The sequence below is a fragment of the Lepidochelys kempii genome, chromosome 21, assembly GCF_965140265.1.
Source record: "Lepidochelys kempii isolate rLepKem1 chromosome 21, rLepKem1.hap2, whole genome shotgun sequence".
NCBI classification, from domain to species: Eukaryota; Metazoa; Chordata; order Testudines; family Cheloniidae; genus Lepidochelys; species Lepidochelys kempii.
In genome coordinates, this window is record NC_133276.1 from 2297096 (window position 1) to 2316914 (window position 19819).

At 56.1% G+C, this 19819-nt stretch overlaps 1 protein-coding gene across 1 annotated transcript; it reads left to right on the forward strand.

Annotated features, from left to right (window-relative positions):
• Window positions 1-1046: 1046 nt before the first annotated feature.
• On the forward strand, window positions 1047-18511 carry PPM1J (protein phosphatase, Mg2+/Mn2+ dependent 1J). Its single transcript, XM_073319910.1, has 10 exons — window positions 1047-1294; window positions 4839-4965; window positions 5484-5807; window positions 7255-7367; window positions 10458-10542; window positions 13552-13670; window positions 13895-13958; window positions 15478-15585; window positions 16200-16351; window positions 16806-18511. Exons 1-10 carry the CDS (start codon window positions 1047-1049, stop codon window positions 16951-16953), a joined length of 1488 nt encoding a protein of 495 aa, XP_073176011.1. The 3' UTR covers window positions 16954-18511.
• Window positions 18512-19819: the final 1308 nt, after the last annotated feature.

Genomic DNA, 19819 nt, shown 5'->3' on the forward strand with positions numbered 1-19819 from the left:
GGTGCTGGAGGGGGGTCAGGGAAGAGGTGCGGGGGGGTTCGGGGTGCTGGAGGGGGGTCAGTGAAGGGGTTTGGGGGGTTCGGGGGGTTTGGGGTCCTGGAGGGGGGTCAGGGAAGAGGTGCGGGGGTTTTGGGGTGCTGGAGGGGGGTCAGTGAAGGAATGCAGGGGGTCGGGGTGCTGGAGGGGGGTCAGGGAAGAGGTGCGGGGGGTTCGGGGTGCTGGAGGGGGGTCAGTGAAGGGGTGGAGGGGGTTTTGGGGTGCTGGAGGGGGGTCAGTGAAGGAATGCAGGGGGTCGGGGTGCTGGAGGGGGGTCAGGGAAGAGGTGCGGGGGGTTCGGGGTGCTGGAGGGGGGTCAGTGAAGGGGTGGAGGGGGTTTTGGGGTGCTGGAGGGGTCAGTGAAGGGGTGGAGGGGGTTTTGGGGTGCTGGAGGGGGGTCAGTGAAGGAATGCAGGGGGTCGGGGTGCTGGAGGGGGGTCAGTGAAGGGGTGGCGGGGGTTTTGGGGTGCTGGAGGGGGCAGTGAAGGGGTGGAGGGGGTTTTGGGGTGCTGGAGGGGGGTCAGTGAAGGAATGCAGGGGGTCGGGGTGCTGGAGGGGGGTCAGGGAAGAGGTGCGGGGGGTTCGGGGTGCTGGAGGGGGCAGTGAAGGGGTGGAGGGGGTTTTGGGGTGCTGGAGGGGGGTCAGTGAAGGAGTGCAGGGGGTCAGGGTGCTGGAGGGGGCAGTGAAGGGGTGGAGGGGGTTTTGGGGTGCTGGAGGGGGGTCAGTGAAGGAGTGCAGGGGGTCAGGGTGCTGGAGGGGGCAGTGAAGGGGTGGAGGGAGTTTTGGGGTGCTGGAGGGGTCAGTGAAGGGGTGGCGGGGGTTTTGGGGTGCTGGAGGGGGGTCAGGGAAGGAGTGCAGGGGGTCGGGGTGCTGGAGGGGGGTCAGGGAAGGGGTTCGGGGGGGGTGGGGTGGTCTCTGGGGTTGCTGGGCGGGGCGGGGCGGGGCGGGGCCGGCCCGTGGGCGGGGAGCGGAGCCGGGCGGCCCCAGCGGCGCGGCCCGCCGGAGGCAGCATGCTGGGCAGGGTGCGCACGGCGGTGGCGCAGCTGGTGGGGGGCCCGGGCCCCGCGCCCGCCGCGCAGCCCCCGCGGGACTCGCCTGCGCCGCCCCGGGGGCCGCCCGCGGGCGGCGGCTTCTCCAGACCGGCCTTCCTGCAGCTCAGCGCCGAGGAGCTGCGGCGGGCGGGCGATCACGCGGGCAGAGCCGTGCAGAGCCCCCGGGAGACCCGCCGCCGCCTGCCCTGGAGCACCGGCTACGCCGAGTGAGCCGCGGGGCGCCGCGGGGCGCCGGGGGGCGCGGGCCGGGCGCTGAGCCGGGGGGCGGGTCCCAGGGCGGCGGGGACACCGACCTGCCCGCCCGGGGCGCTCCGCTCCCCCTGCCCGGCCCCGGCGCGGGCTGCCCGGGCAGGGGGGTCCCCGGGGGGTCCGAGAGCCTTTGAACCAAACCGCAACCCCCCGTGTGATGGACCCGCCGCAGCCGGCAGCGCCCCGGCCCCGGCTCCGGCTCCTGCGGGGCTCGGTGGCCGGGGGTGGCGGGAGAAGGCCCCGCAGCGGGGCCCTGCCGGTGCCCGGGGCACGCCCGTGGGTGCAGCTGCCCAGGGGCCGAGGCGGGTGGTGGTTTGCTCAGGCGCTGCCGCCGGGACGGGACCCAGGCGCTGTGGGGTATCCAGCCTAGGGGCGCTGCGGTGCCTGACGCCCCCCGCAGGATCCCTGTCGGGAGAGGGTCCCCCTGACTTAGTCTGGGACCCTGAGTCGGGGGTCCTGGACTATCTGTATAGTGGGGTGCTGAGAGTCATTGAACCAAAGTAAGCCCTGGGTGGGATGGAATCCACTTCAAGCCAGGGGGGGCCGCACCCCTAGTTCCAGCACCTAGGCCCTGAATAGCTCCCTTGTACCTGCCCCAGGGGTCTCGCCTTGTGCAAACAGCAGCCCTTCGCCTTGCTCCCATCTGCTCCACGCGGGGAAAGCAGAGCCAAGCATGCAGCGGTGTTTACCTCTCCAAGGGCGCTCACCTTCCCCGGCTTATCTACTGCCGTGGCCACTCTGTGCAGTCACTGTGTGGTGCTTAGCATCTCCAAAGCCTGTCGCAGGTCAGAGCCAGACATTTAGCTGGAGGCAGCGTTCTGCAGAAGCTGCAGACGCTTACGCACATGAGTAATTGGTGAGTGAAGTGAGTCTAAGCACAGAAACATGAGTGAACAGGGAAGCCTGTTTGCAGGATCACAACTGTGTTGTGGCCAGCTTCCCTCTTGCCGTTAACCGGAGGATTTTATATTTCTAGAGCCCTGATGTGTAAACTGTACAATGAATGGCTGCACATCGTTCGGTGGTACAATTGCCATACTGCCGACAGGCCCCATAGAGCTGGGGGCTCTGTGCTCACAGAATGCAAAGGGGATTCCTCTCCCAGAGTGTCTACAATGTGGGAGTTTCATTTTTAGCAATATTTTTTGTATTAGCTGAGCTGGAGTAAGGCAGAGGTCCGTACTGCCTTAGAGATGTCTGTCCACTTTCCTTTCCTCCCTTGCAGTTTCGAACCTGTGGTATAGCTAAAGGGAAGCTCTGTTCTCATTCCATCACAAGTCCATGGAGGTTCCCTAAGGTCTTTTGACACTCTGTCCTTGCAGGGCAGCAAAGGTTACTGGGGCTCAGCCCTGAGATAATGTCTGCTGTAAGTATCATCTAGTTGGCCAAGGGTCAAGTGCTGACTCTGGTTCCATTTGGTGCCGGTCCTGGAAGGCACAGGTTCTGTTTTCCTTTTAAGTGGATTATTATTGGCTTACCTGTGTACCTGCGTAGGTGAAACAAATACCTTCTGCAGGGCAGCAAACCTGATGGGCCAGTGCGTGCTGCCCTCCCACTGAATAGTGTCTTTAGCCCCAGACCTACAAAGACTTACCTCTTAGCTGAACTTTCTGCAGGTGAGCAGTCACATTGGCCATAGTGGGGTGACTCGCAGAGTACGGTGTTATTCAGTGTGAATAAGGGTGTTGGAACCTGGCCCGAAGAAAAAGTCAAACGTAGATTTGAGAGGAGCCAGGCTGTGCTGTTTGGGCTTTTGTTTTGCCCTTCCGTCGGCTGGATACGTACCCCTGCTATTGCGGTATCCAAGTGCCTCACAATCTTTCACGTGTTTTCTGGATGTAGCTCACACTGTCCTTTTCACAGATGGGGAACTGAGGCTCAGAGCGACTGAGCGGACTTGAACCTTGCTCCTGGGAAGAGGCAGCTTCACACTTCCTCTTTAAAGACCTGCTCCTGACAGGCTCGTTGGGAGCAGGAGAGGCCCCCTAAGCTAACTTGGCTGTATTACCTGGCCCATTTCCAGAGATGTGAGGCCAGTCAAGTCACTTCAGCTCCTTGGGAGGGGCACAAGGGACCCTCCCGCAGCCTGGCCTTTTTTTGGCTTTGTTACCTCCATCCTGTAGCCGGCCCTGAGACTTCTGAAATGCCAACCATGAAGTGGGTAAAAACTAGACTTAATGGGGAATTCTTTGCAAAGGCTTCCTTTTAAGGTGGGAGAGAGGCCGGGAGGAGGTGTATCTTACTTGTGTCAAGGACCTTAGACAATCAGGGGTTCATTTCAGTGTGTCTTTGGTCTGGTGTCTGCTGTGCTGCTTTTCACAGTGGTACGTGCTGTCAGGGCTAGTTTTCTGGACCTGGATTTTCCAAGCACTCCCTATTTTCCTTTCTCTCCTGGCAGCGCTGCACACAACTCTGTGATTGTTCTTCAATAACAAATATTGTCAGAAACATCACTTCCCTATAGGGTATTACAGTGAAACCTACCTTCAAGTGACCACCCCAAGGACAAGCAAAGATCTGTCATCTAGTAGAAATTTGTCTTTAATTAAAGAGTGGGGAAAAATTTACTGGAAATCTTGGAGAAGCGGTAAGATATTTTTATAAGATGATATATTGCAGAGGTGGCCCCTGGTGGTGCTGTTTCACTATAATAAACAGCAGTCACTGTCTCGGACTTTGGCATTATTATAGTTCTGAAATGACCATCTTTCTCATTTGTTTACACACAGTTGGGCTTTTTTTGCTCACAATTTGTGATGGGAACAAGCCAAAGCTTGGATGGGTTTTTCTGGGTTTCTTTCCAACTTCTGAACTCTGAAATGTCACTTGCTCCAGTGCGGTAATGGGAATAGAAAACCCTGCACTTGAGTTCTCAGAAGTAGGAACCTTTCAGAATATTAGAGGAACTCGTTAAAAGCACCCTTAAGTTTAGCTCTGACTGCTTCTCCATGTGACAGCATTCCTTCCCTATAAACCACTTGAAGAGCTTCTGCCTAAAGAGCACTTCTTGTTTTGCATATCTACAACTTCCTCCCACAAAGGAAGTTTTGCAATCGAGATCTGAAATTTGCTTAGCAAGGGGGGATTAATTAGTTAATGTCATTCTGTTTGCAAAAGTTTCTGCTGGTACATCTTGCCTGCCCATTTCTGCTTAAGCAAACCAGGCTTTCTGTGGGGCACTGAGGATTTTGGCACATACTGGAATGTGACCTCACCGATTAGCAGAGGACCTGTGGCTGCAAGACTTGGTATGTGTATCTTGCATGACTGCAACCAAGGCTTTAGCAGGTTCTGAGTCAGAAGCTTTGTGAGGAAGGAACAGCATGCCACGTGAGCTAGCTGGTCTCGGTGGGCAGTTGTTCTCTGCATGCTGTAAACCAGGGCGAGTGAAGGACTGGCTGGCGCTTGCCGTGTCTCTCTGCAGTCACAGAGTGAAATCCACTGATAAATGGAGTGTTCGTCCCAAATCATTGTCTCTTTCATCTCTTTCCGTCCCCCTAGGGTGATAAATGCTGGGAAGAGCCAGCACAATGAGGATCAAGCCTGCTGTGAGGTGGTGCTGGTGGACAGGCGATGCAGTCCGAGGTGTAACCCAGCTCCCAAGGGATGCACAGGGGAAGCGGAGGGGGTGAGCAGTGTAAACCATGGAGGCCAGGACCCTGGCAGGGCTTCCTGTAATTCTCATGCTGACTCTCTTTGCTCCACGCCCTGCTCCTGCCATGGTCCAGGCAAAATGGCTTTGGAAACACACATGCAAAATTCCATCCGCTGCGTGTACGGACAGGGGAGGTCACACTGGCCTGGGCCCCTCTGGGGTGCGATTGGATTTCAGTCCATTCAGTGCTTGGCCTCGCTGCGGAACCTGCCACTTAGGGGAAGGGGCCGCCTGTGGCAAGGAACTGCCCTGAAGCCACCAATTAATCGATCTGGCACAAGTCACTGAGCAGCCAGCTTGGTCAGTCCCCTCGTGGGCTGGATTAGAACTGACACTGAAGGCCAACAGGCCTTCCGTCCTGGGATCGGTGCCCTGGGCAAGCCAAGCCCAGCCCGGTGACACTAACCTTCCTGCTCAGCTGGGCCCACCCTCTCTTCCGCCTGGTTTTACTCCCAGGGGAATTCCCTTAACCGTCCCATTTCTCCCAACAGGGCAGGGGGGGCCTTTGCTTCCACTACTGGGGCTTGTTTGACGGCCACGCTGGCAGTGGTGCTGCTGTCATGGCATCCAAGCTGCTTCACCTTCACATCTCGGACCAGCTCAGGGACCTGGTGGATATCCTACAGGACTCTTCCCCTCCCCCACTCTGCCTTCCGAGCGATTCCCGGGTGCTCCCGGCTGAGCGGAACCGGGCCCCCCTTGCAGAAGCAGATGCAGAGCTCCCCAACGATGCCCTGCCCCGATTCCACCTGGAGAAGGCAGTCTCTTGTGAAAGCCTGGTGATTGGCGCGATCGAGAACGCCTTCAAGCGGATGGTGAGCTGGGGGAGTGTGCAGTCCCAGAGCAGAAGGTGGAAGGGGAGGAGTTGGGTAGAGAACTGTCAGAGGAGGAAATGCCTGTCAACCTCTCCTCCCCACAACATACATGGCACAGTTAGCCTGTGGAACTCACTGCCACACAGATCACTGAAGCCAGGAGCTCAGCAGGATGCCAGAAAGGATTAGGCATGTCTGGGGCTAATGAGCGCATCCACAGTTACAACAGGGAGGAGGAAAGTTCCCTCCGAGTGTTCCTTGCTCTCCCCAAGCCTGGCCTCCTCCCCCACAGTCTGCACTGGGTGCAGGTTGGCACCCCCTTGCTGGAGGTGCTCTGCTCAGGGGTTGTGCCACGTGAGATCAGCTTCTCCCACCGCGCCGTGCGATGCCACGTCCTGTTCGTCACCATTAGCAACAGGAAGCATTGAGGCCCGCGGCGGGAGGGAGGCTGATGTGTCATTTCTCTCACACGGAGACTGCCTCACGGCACCCAAGGGAGCAGGAGGAGGGGGAGAAGGAGGGGGGGCTCCCGGGCTGTTTTTTCTTTGCTGCTGCTTTCCCAAGCCCCCAGCAGGCTGAGGGAAGCCACTCTCTGCAGGACTCGTCTCTCCCCAGCCTGCCCCCGGGAGAGCCACGGGCGTCTTGTGTCCAGTGCTGGCTGGCTGGAGCCCCTGGGATCAGGCAAGGGGATGTGCCCTGGCCCTGGCTGGGCAGCTGCGTTCCAGCTGCAATGTGTGCTCATTTCCTTTAGTAACCATCGTGCTGATGGGACAGGAGAGGGCTATTTTGGTCTGCTAAGGCATGTGCTTGGCTAGCTGCAGTCTCTGGACTCAGGAGCCTGACCCTGTCTTTGCTAACCCCCGCTGGTGCTGAGAGCTTTGCCAGTGCGTTAGCCTGCCAGGCACTTTATTTTGCCTCGACAGGGGCCCCAGGTGCAGTGACAAGTGTCCCGTGTGCGTGTGGGGCAGGCAGGACTGACCTCATGCACCCAGAAGCAGGCACAGGGCTGGCAGAGGTGCCCCCCCAGGTGAATGAGGGTGCAATCGCTAAGGGAGAGGAGGATCTGGCGTTAACCCTCTCGCTGCTGCTCCTGGCTGTGGCAGAGCAAAGGTTCGGGGTAGGGAGGGGACAGGACACGCATCTCCCAGGGTCAGGAGGCTGAGGGGGCAGAATGAGGAATTAACCAGGGAGACATGACAGAACAGCAAGGGTGTTCAGGCCGTAGAGCCGCCAGCATACGGGGGAGGGCGGATTGGCGCTGGGGGGGGCCCTTGCCCAGCAGAGGGCATGCTGGAGGGCCTGTTGCAGTGGTAACCCCTGCTCCATGTGTACGGGTATTTCCCACCCGCTGTCTGGTTCAGCAGCCCGCCTAGAAGAGCCCGGCTGACGTCTCGGCATCTTTGAGCTGCCTCCATCTATGGGTCCGTCTTGCTGTCTGTCTCCTCAGGATGAGCAGATTGAGCGGGAGCAGACGACCCGGCTCGTGGCAGGAGGCTGCTGCGTCCTAGCTGTGGTTTACCTCCTGGGGAAAGTCTACGTGGCAAACGCAGGTGACAGTAGGTAGGAGAGAGCGAGTGTGTACAGGGGCCAGCGTCTGGCCCAGGGCTCCCTCCCCTGGCCGGGGCATGGCAGCTCCAGTCACAGAGTGACTATGGGCTGAGACTCCTTTGCTGCCCGCTGGAAATGGGTCTGATCCCCCCCCCAGAACCCAGTCACTGACTGATCGAGGGAATAAACGTGCCCGTAAAAGGTATGGATCCCGAAGCCTGGGGCTGGGGCTGGTGAGGGTGCTGCCCTGCATGCCTCCATACACAGCTGTAAACTGCAGGTTCGTGCACTTTCACAGGGATGCTTCAATCGCACGCTGTCCAGAGCTGTAGGTAATGGTGGCGTTCAGAGCAGCCCTGAAGGAATGAATGCTGCTGTCCGCCCATTGGCCCGGGGCACTCGGGTAGTGCAGAATTGCCTCCTTTAACTCGGGGTTTGATTCCTTAAGCTCCAGACACCTTCCTTGGCAGTATCTTGTGTGTGATTAAAGACGGGGCGGAGTGGGGACCCCAGTGCAGTGAGCTCTTCTCTTCCCCGAGCAATATTTCCTAACAGACCTTTCTGCTGTGTGGTCCACGTATTGTGCTCCATCGGACTCCAGGCCTGACTTGCATTTCACTCCGGAGCTGGCTGTAGGGGCGTGAAAATCCCCCTGGGGGGAGATGTACCTCCACTACAAGGAAAAACTGGCAACACTGAGCCTCCGAGCCCGGAGGCTAAAACTTGCCGCGTGGCCGTTGGGGGTCAGGCTTGACCCCGGGCTCTGACACCACCCTTGTTGTGGGGTCTCGGAGCCCGGAGTCCAGCCTGAGCCCCAACAGCCCCACTGCCCGAGCCAGCCCAGCCACGGCTGTGCCATGCGTATTGTATTGCAGTGTAGATGAGCCCTGTGTGTCAGCCCAGGGGTGCGTGCACTTTTTGTACCCTTGTAACTATTTTGGTTGCTGGGAGGGGTGGGGGGTGATAGTTAAGTGGTTCAAAAGCTGTGTGTAATAAGCCCTTAGGCACTTGCAATGTAACTCTTATTTACAAAGTCACCTATGTGACTTAGGTGCTTAACTACTAGTGGAAACCAATGGAATTTAGGCACCTCAGTCACTTAGGCACTTTTGAAAATGTTAGCCCCTTGCATAAATGTCACCCCCGCAAATGTGGGTGTTGGTGGAATGTGTTGGTTGGAGGTCGGGGGTGTGAACTGGGTGCCCTGTGTAGTGGTGTTGCACTCCCAGCTGAGCCGCTGTAGGAGCAAGTGGAATGAGGGTGTGCATGGCGCTCCCGGCTGATGAAGCTGGGGGGAGGCGGGGCCACCAGTCTGGAGAGTGTCTCGTGAAGCTCTCAGTTGGCCACCGGCTAGGAAATGCACCAAGGCGGAGGAGTAGGCCAGGCTGTGGCTGTCGTCAGTGTGAGCTCTGCCTTGCTGTCGAGGCCTGCGCTGCAGTGTGTTGCATGGAAGATGCTCCGAGCCAAACGGAGGAAGCATCTTCTGTCACGGCCATGGGCAGCTGGAGAGAGCAGGCATCGGTGTCATCTCCACCAGCTTCCAGTGGCCTCCGCAGGCCTCTCACGAGCTCCTCCCCATGCTGCCAGCCGCTGTCCCATGCGTGGGTCTGGGCAAAGTGACCCAGATGGAGAGACCCAGCTAGGCCGGAAGACCCCCATCTCTTGTGTCCCTATTGGAGTGTGGCTTCTGGGAACTGACCTAACATGCCGCTCTGGGCTCCCACGTTCAGCTGTGTCCAGGGGGCTCGGTTAAACGAGGAATTCCCCCCACGCGCACCCAGCTGCTGGAGCCGCAGGCTCACCCTGCCAGCCGAGAAGTGGGCTGTGTTCTTCCTGGCCAGGAACAGAGGCAACCGCGCCGGGGGAAGTCAGCTAAGGGTCCTGCTGGGGAGGCACGAGGCAGAGTAGAGCCCATCTCTCTCTCCTGTAGCCGTCCCTGCCCAGGCACTAGCATAACACTGGCTTCACGGGGCAATGGCTGGGGGTGGTTCTTGGTGCCGCTTCTGTTGCAGAAGCAAGGGAAGCCCCAGGTGGGGGTCGAGCCCCATCGTGCTAGGGACTGAGCGCTGACATGTAGTGAAAGGACAGCCCTTCCCCTAAGGAGCTTGCAGTCTGAGCCAACAGCTGGATACAGCACAAGGACCGTGAGGCGGCTGATCAGTGGCTGTGGCTCGGAGCACGCACAGGGGCTAGAGCCTGCCGCATAAGTGAGCGCCGACCCCCCACAGCCACTGTCCCGGCCCCGTAATGTCGACCAGCCGCTTCTCATCCATTGGCCGGCGACGCTGGGATCCTTCCCGAGAGACGGCGGCAACCGAGTCGGGGTCTCTGCTTTACCTCTGGTCAGGGAAGCAAAGACCGAGCGGGCCCCAGGGGTGCCTGCAGCAGTCGCACGGTGCGTGGAGGAGACCCCGCTGCCATAGAGAGCAGTGAAAGCCGGAGATCCAGCCAGGCCACAGACGCCCAGGGACCTTGGCTGCACTTGGTAACCTCTAGCCAAGTGCCGTGAGCAGCTTTTTTTACATATCCACTGAACAACCCATCCTGCCTTGCACCGCACTGGCAGTGAACCAGTAACACTGGATAATATTTCCTGCGCACCCTGTCTGTGAATGGCCAAGGAGTTCTGCATGTTCCCTGTCCCGCTCTCTTCTTCACGATGCCTCCGTGACCTTAACGCAGATCCTGTTCACACAGCCAACCTCCACTCATTTTTCTCTCTGCTCCACTTTCCACCTAGATTATTTTCTCTGTCCCGCTTTCTACTTTTTATTTTTTGACCTCTATGGTCTTCCTGAGGCAGACTGCGTCCCCCGTGCCTGGCTCTCCCAATAGTAGCTTCGGGGGAATCGCAGTCGTGTAGCCTGCAAGTGATTCTTCAGCTCAGGGCTGGTGGAATCTGAACAGCAGATACAAAAATACCCGATGGTGAATGGACAGTGTGAGATGCCCCGCTCCTCAAAGGTGTGCTGTGTAGTAAATAAACCAGGAGCCTCCGGCAGATCTGGAGGGAGCCCACGGCAATGTTCTTCCCGTAGCTGTGAAATGAGAGCAGCCGCTTTCCCTTTCTCACTAATCTCATCCTTCCGTGTTTCATTGCAGGGCCATTATCATCCGTAACGGGGAAATCATCCCAATGTCCAGGGAATTTACTCCCGAAACAGAGAGGCAGAGGCTACAGGTTTTAGTAAGAAAGAACTTTCTTCTTGTCGGATTCCTTCTAACCCACCTCCCCTACCGCTGAGCTTCTGGGTCTGTAAACCAATGAGCCGGGCAGCTCTCCGGGCAGTTGTGCTGCTGGGAAAAGCCGCACTGAGATCACTTGTGTGGTTTGTTCGCTAAATACAACCCCGCAGGTGAATCAGCAGCGGTTTCCATCTGCCCCAGATTGTGAAATAGGTGCAGTTTGACGGGCCTGGATGGGGGGGTTGGGAATGAGAAGTGGGGCCTCATTAGTTCCATTCCAGCCCCACGTCGGACTGCCTCGGGGGTTGGGGAATGGCATGTGAGGTGTTTACCCTCTAGGGCACTGGGTCCAGGCCAGGTTGGCAGTTAAGCTGACTCAGAGCTGTCCGGGGACCCCTGGGAGCAAGTCAGTGGTCTCCGCCTGTTCCCTCTTGTGCAGACAAACCTTGTGTAGCAGCCTCAACAGAGAGGCCGAGGGCTGAACGGGCCATGGAGACTGAACTCCCTCTCGCCCCTAGGTCCCAGCAGGCCAGCGTGGGGAGCGCGTGCCTTTCTATGGCTTGTTCTGTGTTCACGCTGGGCATAGAGAGGGCAGTGCTCCCCAGGGCTGGCGATCTGGCTCCTCGCGCCAGCACAGAGCCAATGCGTAAGATGGACCATGTGCCGTGCCCGAGGCAAGTGGTGGGAAGGGCGAGGCCTCTCTGATATTTATTTAGTGTTGTCTGGTTCCCCGTGAAAGCAGCCATCTCCTGGTCAGTACACATTGCCCCTCCCTTTGTCCATCATGTTCCCAGGCCCCATTGTTCTCCTCTAGGGGAGCAGGTGATGGGAGACTGGGCTAATGCCGAGTCTTGATTCTGCGCCCCGGTGCCTGCCACAGCACTAGGAAAACAGATCAAGTCTGAGCATCGCTCTTGTGGTTCCTGAAAGCTTCTCTCTCCAGTTTGCCTTGGAAAAATCACCCTGCTGCAAAATGAAACTTGATAGGGTTGTAAAGAAACGCCCCCACAGAGAGTGGGAGGGAGAAGGTGACATGAAAGTTAGCTGAGGTTTTGCTGGACATGTCTCCTGGCTCAGACTATACCTTGGAAAAACCCCAAGAGGTTTCCTATCCTCAGCTCTGTTTTCAAACAGCCCTGGAAAGGAGGAAATTGCACCCAGCAGTGTAGTCTCTCCAATTGGCTGTGAAACCTGAGCAGTCAGAAAATCAACCCTAGATTTGCCCCATGGGCTGGGGTGAATTGATTTCCGCCAAAGCCCTTTTGTAGGCCTTGTGTCCTAATAAGAATGCAGGAAACTGCTGTAACCATGACACAAGTTAAATGGAGGGCATTTATTTCACGGTTTGACTTCTGTTCCTGTAGATAGAACACACAGCCCCTGGGAAGAGCCTTCCTTCCAGCAGATTTCAGAGTTCCAGCAGAGATTGTCTGCAGCTCCAGATTCCAGCAGATTGTCTGCAGCTCTGCACTGGATTCCCTTACCTCCTGCTCTCACCTTTTCCTCTGCTAAGTCATTTGGCATTTGCTAACATTGTTAGAATCCCCCCCAGCCCGTGTCCCTCCCTGCATCTCGGCACTGGGTCTCTTATCCCTGAACTCTGTGGTGCAACGTGATAATTGCATGTTAAAGTGCCCTGCCCCACTGCTGTGGGTTCAGAGCTAGGCTGATGCAGAAGATTCCCATGTAAGCTTGGGCAGCCAACTCATTGGCTAGGGGTCTGCTAGGGGGAAATTGGCTTTGTTTAGAGCAGTGGTTCTCACTCTGTGGTCCAGAGACCATCCCGGACCCATGGAGAAATGTAGGACTAAAGGTTCTGTGGGGTGGGAAGGGAATTGGGTGCTTGAGGGGATCCCTCTTTGCAGAATGAAACAGTTGGGAACCTTCACGTGGGCGGTGTTCAGACGTCCAAGGAAATACTCAGAAATGGTGGGACATTGTTGACAGTGGCACCACCCACAGAGGCTAGTTCAGTGTCTAAGTCCCCGCATTTCCTCTTGTGTCTAGGCAAACGAACAGGAGGGTTGGCAGAGGCCATGGCATTAATCATGGCACGGAGGCTCCTGCTGAGAGAAGAGAAGTCATTCCCTGTTGCTTTTCACTTGAGGCCCTCTCTGAGCCCCGGGTGCAGGTTGCTGAGTTGGGCCAGTGTTTGCTTTCTGTACCCGATGCCCCTCTCTCGTCTCTGCTAGTTCCGATTTCAGGCTGGTGGACTGACAGTCTCTTGCCCTACTCCACCTCGCCATTGCAACCCACGGGTGACCTCTGGGTACCTGAACCAGACCCGGGTGCATTTCAGCCTCCCCCTGAATTCTCTCTCTTGCATATTTCAGCCAGACCCTCTGGGTCAGTTATTGCAAAGCCCTTTCCAGATCAGCATGGGCAAAAGCCCCCGTTGACATCACGAGGGGCATTTGTGCCCAGAACTACATGGAGGCGCTCTGGTGTCACGTGGAACTGGGGCTTTCCGGTGCAGCGCTGGGAGGTGGCTGCCCTGGAAAGATGCCCGGCAGCCTTTCCAATCACAGTGAGATGTGTTGCTGTTGTTACCAATAATAAAAGCTATTTCAGCCCCTTTCCTTGCGGTGTCTGGCCCTTTCGCTGTATCCCGGGGAGTGACCCAGGGAACCCCAAGCCCAGTGAAATCAGAACCCTCCTCTCCAGGACGCTTATTGGAAGCCATCAGACATCAGTCAGACTTTTATCAGACAGGGCAGCGCAGCTGCAGCTGGAGAAAGGGCTGTTGGCACCCAAGCTGTGTTGCCTTGGGACCAGCACACGGCACCCTTGCTGCAGGGGGCAGAAGGGTTTGGCGTTCCCGGGAGCCCAGCCTGGACGTTTGCCTTCACTCTCGAAGCCCGATGTCTTAATGAGCTGGGGAACGATGCACTGTGGGCTCCCTCTCCAGCATAGCCCCTGCTGCGTGCCTGGGGCACAGGCTGTGTCTGTTGTTCACATGCATCAGGCGCTGCTGGGTTTTGTGGCTGAATCTGCTGTTTTCTCCCCTTAGGGGTTTTTGAGACCTGAGCTGCTGGGGAATGAGTTCACGCACCTCGAGTTTCCACGGAGAATTCAGCACAAGGAGCTGGGGAAGAAGATGCTGTACAGAGACCAGAACATGAACGGCTGGTAAGGCCACTGACCTGCTTGTTATGCTTTGGGCCAGCCTTGTGACTTAGCTGCCTAGACCCTCCGGCCCCCGTGGGTGGGTTCAGCTGCACCTGTTGGCAGCCGCCAGCAGATTTTCTAGCATAGGCAGGGCCTGAGTGTCTGACAGGCACAAGCTGCTCTGTTGAAAACAGCCCAGGTGCTGCTGGTAAGCTTTACCTGGTCATCTCCCTGTTTGTAACCAGGGCCTATAAAAGGATAGAAGAGGATGACCTGAAGTTTCCGCTTATCTACGGAGAAGGTAAAAAGGTAAAGTGCCCAGGTTGTGAGTTACAGACTGTGACATTCCCCAGGACTGCTGTGTCCCCTTAGCTCTCCAGTCTGGGATGCCTTTTACACTGCTTTGCTGTCCGAACAGCCACCCCTCCCGGCTCTGCTCGCTCCCAGCCACTGCCATGTAAAGTCTCTCCCAGTTGAATACATGAATGCTCTCCCAGCCAGCCATGACTAGATACAGGGTGAAATCCGCATCTTTCTCAGTCCCAGCCGTGCACCCCAGAAATGTGCATCTTGTACTGTCCAGTAGCCCACTGGACTGTACAAGCTCATGATTAGTCCATCATTCCAACAATGGGTAATGAATATGCATCAGTCCTGTTGTCCTGAGTAGAGATTTCCCAAACACTTCAATCAAACACACTGGTTTAGATAAAACAATACAACAAGTTTATTAACTAGAGGAAGATAGATTTTAAGTGATTTACAAGTGATAAGGCATTAAAGTCAGAGTTGGTTACAAAAGAAATAAAAAGATAAACATGCAAGCTAATTCCTAAATATTACCAAGGCTAATAGGATTAAAAGCAAAAAGGTTTATCTTACCCAAAAGCTTTCAGCAGTCTGGACTGGCTGGAAAACCTCCAGGCCAGGACCACTCCCCCCAGTTCAATGATGCACATTTGTCTTTAAAGCGATCTTACTGCCTTGAGTAGAGATGGGGGAGGAGAGGTAATTTGTGTGTTGTGAGTTCTCCATTCTTATTCCTTTTTCCGCTCTTTGAGGATTACCCCCAGCGGGGTGCGGGGGTAGGCAAAACAGACCCCTGTGCACATGAAACTTGAAATACACAGAAGGTGTCGGCAAGAAATTTAAAATTCACCTAAAAGGCATGTGAAGTTTGAGCCGTCTTGGAGATGACCTGTAAATTCCTTATGTACAGTCTCCCTTACTGGTGGAAGGTTGTTTCAGGAGTTAATAATTTTCTAACAACTGTGGCCAGTCCTTTGTTGTCTCTGAGGAGCTAGTCTGTAGGCATTCCCCAGAATTACAACATATTTCAGTAACAAACATATAGTAAAATCTTATAGCTTTACACACACTGTTGTTACACACATTTTAACAGGGCAATGATGTTCAGTAGACTATGAGTTTTCAAATGATAGCTAGCTCACAAGGCCAACTTTATATGAAATATATCATAGCCATATAAAAGTGGTGAACATGGGGTACAGGATGTCATACAGACACAATCCCCATTGAACAGGAGGCCAGGAGTTTAGAGGGGTAATAGAAATCCAGGCATGGAGCTGGGACATTAGAGTCTGCAATGGTATGGGGGGACTCTTCTTGTCTGACTTCTGCCGGTGGGTGGGTTGTGAGGGGATTTCTGTCTCTGAAGGTTTAAATTCCAGCCCTGTTTTCTCCAGTGAGCCCAAGGGCCCACTCGGGCCCCCTGCAGATGCACTGACTGCAGCACCCTCCGTGCGTGTGTTTCCCTGGCGCCAAGGGGGAGCAGACAGTGAAGCTGTTTGATTTGCTTTCCCGCCAGGCACGGGTGATGGCGACAATTGGGGTCACGCGGGGCTTAGGAGACCACGACCTCAAGGTGTACAACTCCAATATCTACATCAAGCCTTTCCTCTCCTGTGTCCCTGAGGTGAGTTTGCCCGGCCTGCTGTCCTCCTCCCCAGAGTTACCATCAGTGGCCGGTGCTGGGTAACGTGAGCGAATTCAGTGCTCACCTCAGGGAGGGGCTTTTAGCGATAGGGTCACGTGGGCTGGCACCGCGTGAGCTCTGCCGCGGCACCTCTGTCCTGCCCTTACGCAGCCCCAGTTAGTCCAGTGCTGGGCCCATCATGCAGCTCTGCCACTGCCCCTGGGCCCAGCTGTCTGCCTTTGGCCCCCATCATCAGGGCAGCTGAGCGCCTTGCAGCATTTAGGTCAGTTATCCCCCCGCCCCCGTGAGGCAGGGCAGGGCTGCCGTCCCTGCTGGACAGAGGGGGAGCTGGGCCACCTGTCTGGGTGTGCAGGACAGTGCTTTGCTAGGTCTCCCTTCTGCCTCCTCTCTGCCCTTCTGAGCCCAGCTGGGACAGGGAGATGTCGCTTTCAGAGTCAGCGAGATGGGAACCCTGGGGATCCCTGCATGCTGGCTGGAGGAGATGGGCCAGGGCATGGTGCTGTGACACAGGGCAGGGCAGGAGCTGGACAGGCCCTTTCTGAAGAGCAGCAGCAAGTGGCTGGGGTTTGCGCTGAGCCCCTGTCTCTCGCCAGGTCAGAGTTTATGACCTGACGCAGTATGAACACTGCCCTGACGACGTGCTGGTCCTGGCCACCGACGGGCTCTGGGACGTGACCAGTGACCGGGAGGTGGCTGACGTGGTCACGGAAGTGCTGATGGGCTATGAGCCGAACGATCCCTGCAGGTGAGTCGAGGGGGCCAGGCGTATTGTCCCGGGAGTGAAGGCGAGGGCGGGATGGCTGCAGTGCGGCGCGGGACCCGGCAGTCCCAAACGCCCAGCGCTCCCGGCTTGCCGCCATCATTCCCTTTCGGGCTACTGTTCCCACAGCCTGCCGCTGTCTCTCCTCAAAGGCACCGGGTCACAGCCATGTGTCCCGGGGGGGGGGGCCCTGAATGCTGCTTCCCACAGCGCACTGGAGCGGGCAGGAGGGGTCATCTGAGAGCAGTGTATTCCTCCCTCCTCTCCCATAGAGCTTGACCCACCCCCCCATCACCCGTCCCCTTTCCCATCAGGGCATACAGTCAGCCTCAGGAGGGGGCTCTAGGATGGGGGATCTGCCCCAAGTGTGAATGGCTGGCGGGGGGAGCCTTTGCTGCTGACTGGCTGCCGCTGTTGGCTGTCCCCGGCGGTGCTGCAGGTACACCATGGCGGCCTGTGAACTGGTGGTGAGGTCCAGGGGGGTGCTGAAGGAGCGAGGCTGGCGGCTGGCCAACGACAAGCTGGGTTCTGGAGACGACATCTCCGTCTTCGTGATTCCTCTGGGCGGCCCCGGCAATTACACATGAGGCCAAGCTGCCCCGGGGCATGGCACCGCTACAGTCGGCGTGGGACCAGGACCTGGGGTGGGGGGCACAGGGGCTGCCTGACCAGCTTCCTGCCTCTCCTACAAGAGGAGTAAGAAACCCTGGAACCCCAGCCTCCCCCCGTGCCCCCCTCTCCGCCTGCTGCTTCCCTGCCACTGGGCAGAGCCTAGAGCCGTAGCAGCTGGTGATAGAAAAGCCATCTGGGGCCCTCGGGGTGGGGAGATCAAGGCAGGACTGTTTTGATGCCAGCACCCATAGCCAACCCTACCTGACCTGGTCCCTGCGAGAGGACTCCGCGCTCAAAGTGTCCTCTGCAGGGATGGGAGAGAGCCCCCAGGACTGTGGTGGCTGGTTCTCGTAATGTGAGAATGGTGCGGATTAGCGGGAGGAGCATACCCGGGGGAGTGCGTGCTGCCGGCTGCAAACCCTTCCTTCTCCCGCCTCGAGATCTGCACCATTGCGTCCCAGCTGCTGCTCCCACGTGCCCGTGTCCAGTCCTAGTGCCTAATCGCCTGCCAGAGAGAGCACTGGGATGGAGCCGTGCTGTGGGGGCTGTGGCTGAGCACCCTTGCCATCTGGCCGGTCATGCAGCCTTCAGTCCCTTACTGTGTCTTAGTTTCAGCTTTGTAATGAAGAGCAGGCGCCCAGTTACCATGGTGATGGGCACTATATAAATACTTGGAAATATATGTAAGCGGGCCTCCCGTGAGCTGGTACCGCCCCTGCTAGTCCTCTGCACCTTCCACCAGAGCTGCTTTAGCACCCTGGGCCAGTGTTGAGTTCCCAGATGCCAAGGCAGGGGATTGGCCCAATTATTGTTAATTGAAGAGCTGGTCTGAAAATTTCCAAATTCAAATTTAAATGAAAACCACTGGGATGAAATGTCCACAAAACTTTCATCCCATTTTCCCACCAGCTGTAATGAATTTGGTGCTTAGTTCTATTCAAAATACAGACCAGGCCTGCCCCAAAGACCTTGCAATTTAAATATGCTGCATCCATGTGCTTAGCTGAGAGCCAAGGATAATTAATAAGCTGTGTGTTTCTCTAAAAAAAGCAAATCACCTTCTTTCCTGTATTAATCTCAGAGCCGTGACCAGCTCTATTCTGATTGGAGCTGGGGCTCTGCCCTGCCCTGCGGAATGCTTGATTTAGTAAAAGCAACACGTTCTGCAAACCTCTGATCTGGGACATGAATTTTCTGGGTCTCCTCAGAGTGTGATGAAGGGGTGTATCTATAAAAGGCTGTCCCAGGGTAAAAATGGGGCAAATTCCCTCTGTTTCTGAAGCACACTTTGACTTTGACTATTTCTCGTGTCCTGCTGCTGCCAGGAGCACCAAGCACTATCGTGATGTGTCACCTTCTGATGAACGTTGTTTGTAACTCGTAATTTGTGAAATGTAAATAAACTGGGTACACCTAGTTGGAACTAAAAGGCATCCAGGGAGTGTTTAATCTATTGACGTTCCTGTGCTGGAAGGAGATCGTTAGATCGCCCTGTGTAGACCTGTGTTTTTAAATAAAGAATGCCACCAGGAATCCCATTGCCAAGTCTTCATTGCAGAGCCTTTGGTGAAGGAGACTTGCCTGAAAGCCAGTCACTTGTGCGTAGTTTACAGGGCTGCCAGCAAATATACCCAGACAGACCTCTATGAGCCAGTATCTTCTGCCTTGTTCACAAAGATCCGATCATGCAAAACCTCCCCCACTCCACATATGCTAAGAGTGGAACTTTGCCTTCCCTGATGCCAAGCAATGTGTGCATATTTTCAACTGACTGCCATTGTCAGGTGTTGTTCTTTAGTGCCGACTAAGTGAAAGTTACTCAGTTAGTCTGACTCGCCTCAAGTGGGCAGGATGACACCCGAGGAGTGGAGTTGACTCTCTTGTGTATCCAGGAGCTGGAGAGAGAACAAATTACTGATGCTCTGAGAGCCTCTTGTTTGGTTTGGTTTGGTTTTTTAACCCAAAATGTGATACGAGTATCTTAGCTGCCCTGGGCTAGCAAACAGAATACTGGGTATTAGCTGCCATCTGAGACAGGATGTTACATGTGCGATTGTGGGGAGATTGAGTCTGTTGCTCCATAGCGCGTTGCCTGGCGCTTGTAAAGACAAAGTATATTTCTCTGGAAATTTAATCTTTTGGTTGTTCCCTTGGAACTCTCCAGCTGGTTGCACCTTTCCCACTAAATTCCCAGCAGTCAGAGTCCAGAAAACTGCTCATGCCTCCAAAGGGAGTTAGGATGTTTTTCTGATTGATTTGTAAGTGGGCAAGGGCTTCCTTTTTTATTGTTGTGGGGAATATTTGCAAAAAAACCCAAAGAGAACAGGAACTCCCTTGGTTAGTATTCCATCTGCTATTCACGCCCCTCTTGGGCTGACAGATGTCATGCTGGGCTATCTCTGCCGATGGTGACTCCGATTAGAACTGAAGAGCAGGTGAATTCTGAAACAATCTGGGGCCTGGCTGGAAGAGGAAATTGGGACCCAGGGCCTGATCCAAAGCTCTTAAGTCAGTGGATAGCTTCTCTGACTTCAGTGAGCTTTGGATCAGGTCCTGAGAGCTTGCAATGCTGGCATGCCTGGTTCGAATACTGTCTAGGGTATTAGTGCATTACAGCCCTTCTCAGAGGGCGGTGTGGAGTGAGATTGGTGACCCCCATCCCGTGCGTAATGGGGCCACCAACAAGACGGGCAGTGCTGACCTCAAGTAATGAGAAATACGAGAGTCTCTTGAAATGTGTGCTAGTCAAGCCAACTAAATTGTGTGTCTGGGATTGTCTCTGGGCCTGCCCCAGCGTACGCTCAGCTCACCTAACACGCCCAAGGAGAGAGGGGCCGATTC

Bases quoted from the DNA above. Each gene is read 5' to 3' on its own strand.
- PPM1J (XM_073319910.1), top strand. From the start codon at position 1,047: ATGCTGGGCAGGGTGCGCACGGCGGTGGCGCAGCTGGTGGGGGGCCCG. The intron at 4,966-5,483 runs GTGAGCAGTGTA...TTCTCCCAACAG, and splicing joins GCACAGGGGAAGCGGAGGGG to GGCAGGGGGGGCCTTTGCTT. The intron at 10,543-13,551 runs GTAAGAAAGAAC...TTCTCCCCTTAG, and splicing joins GGCAGAGGCTACAGGTTTTA to GGGTTTTTGAGACCTGAGCT.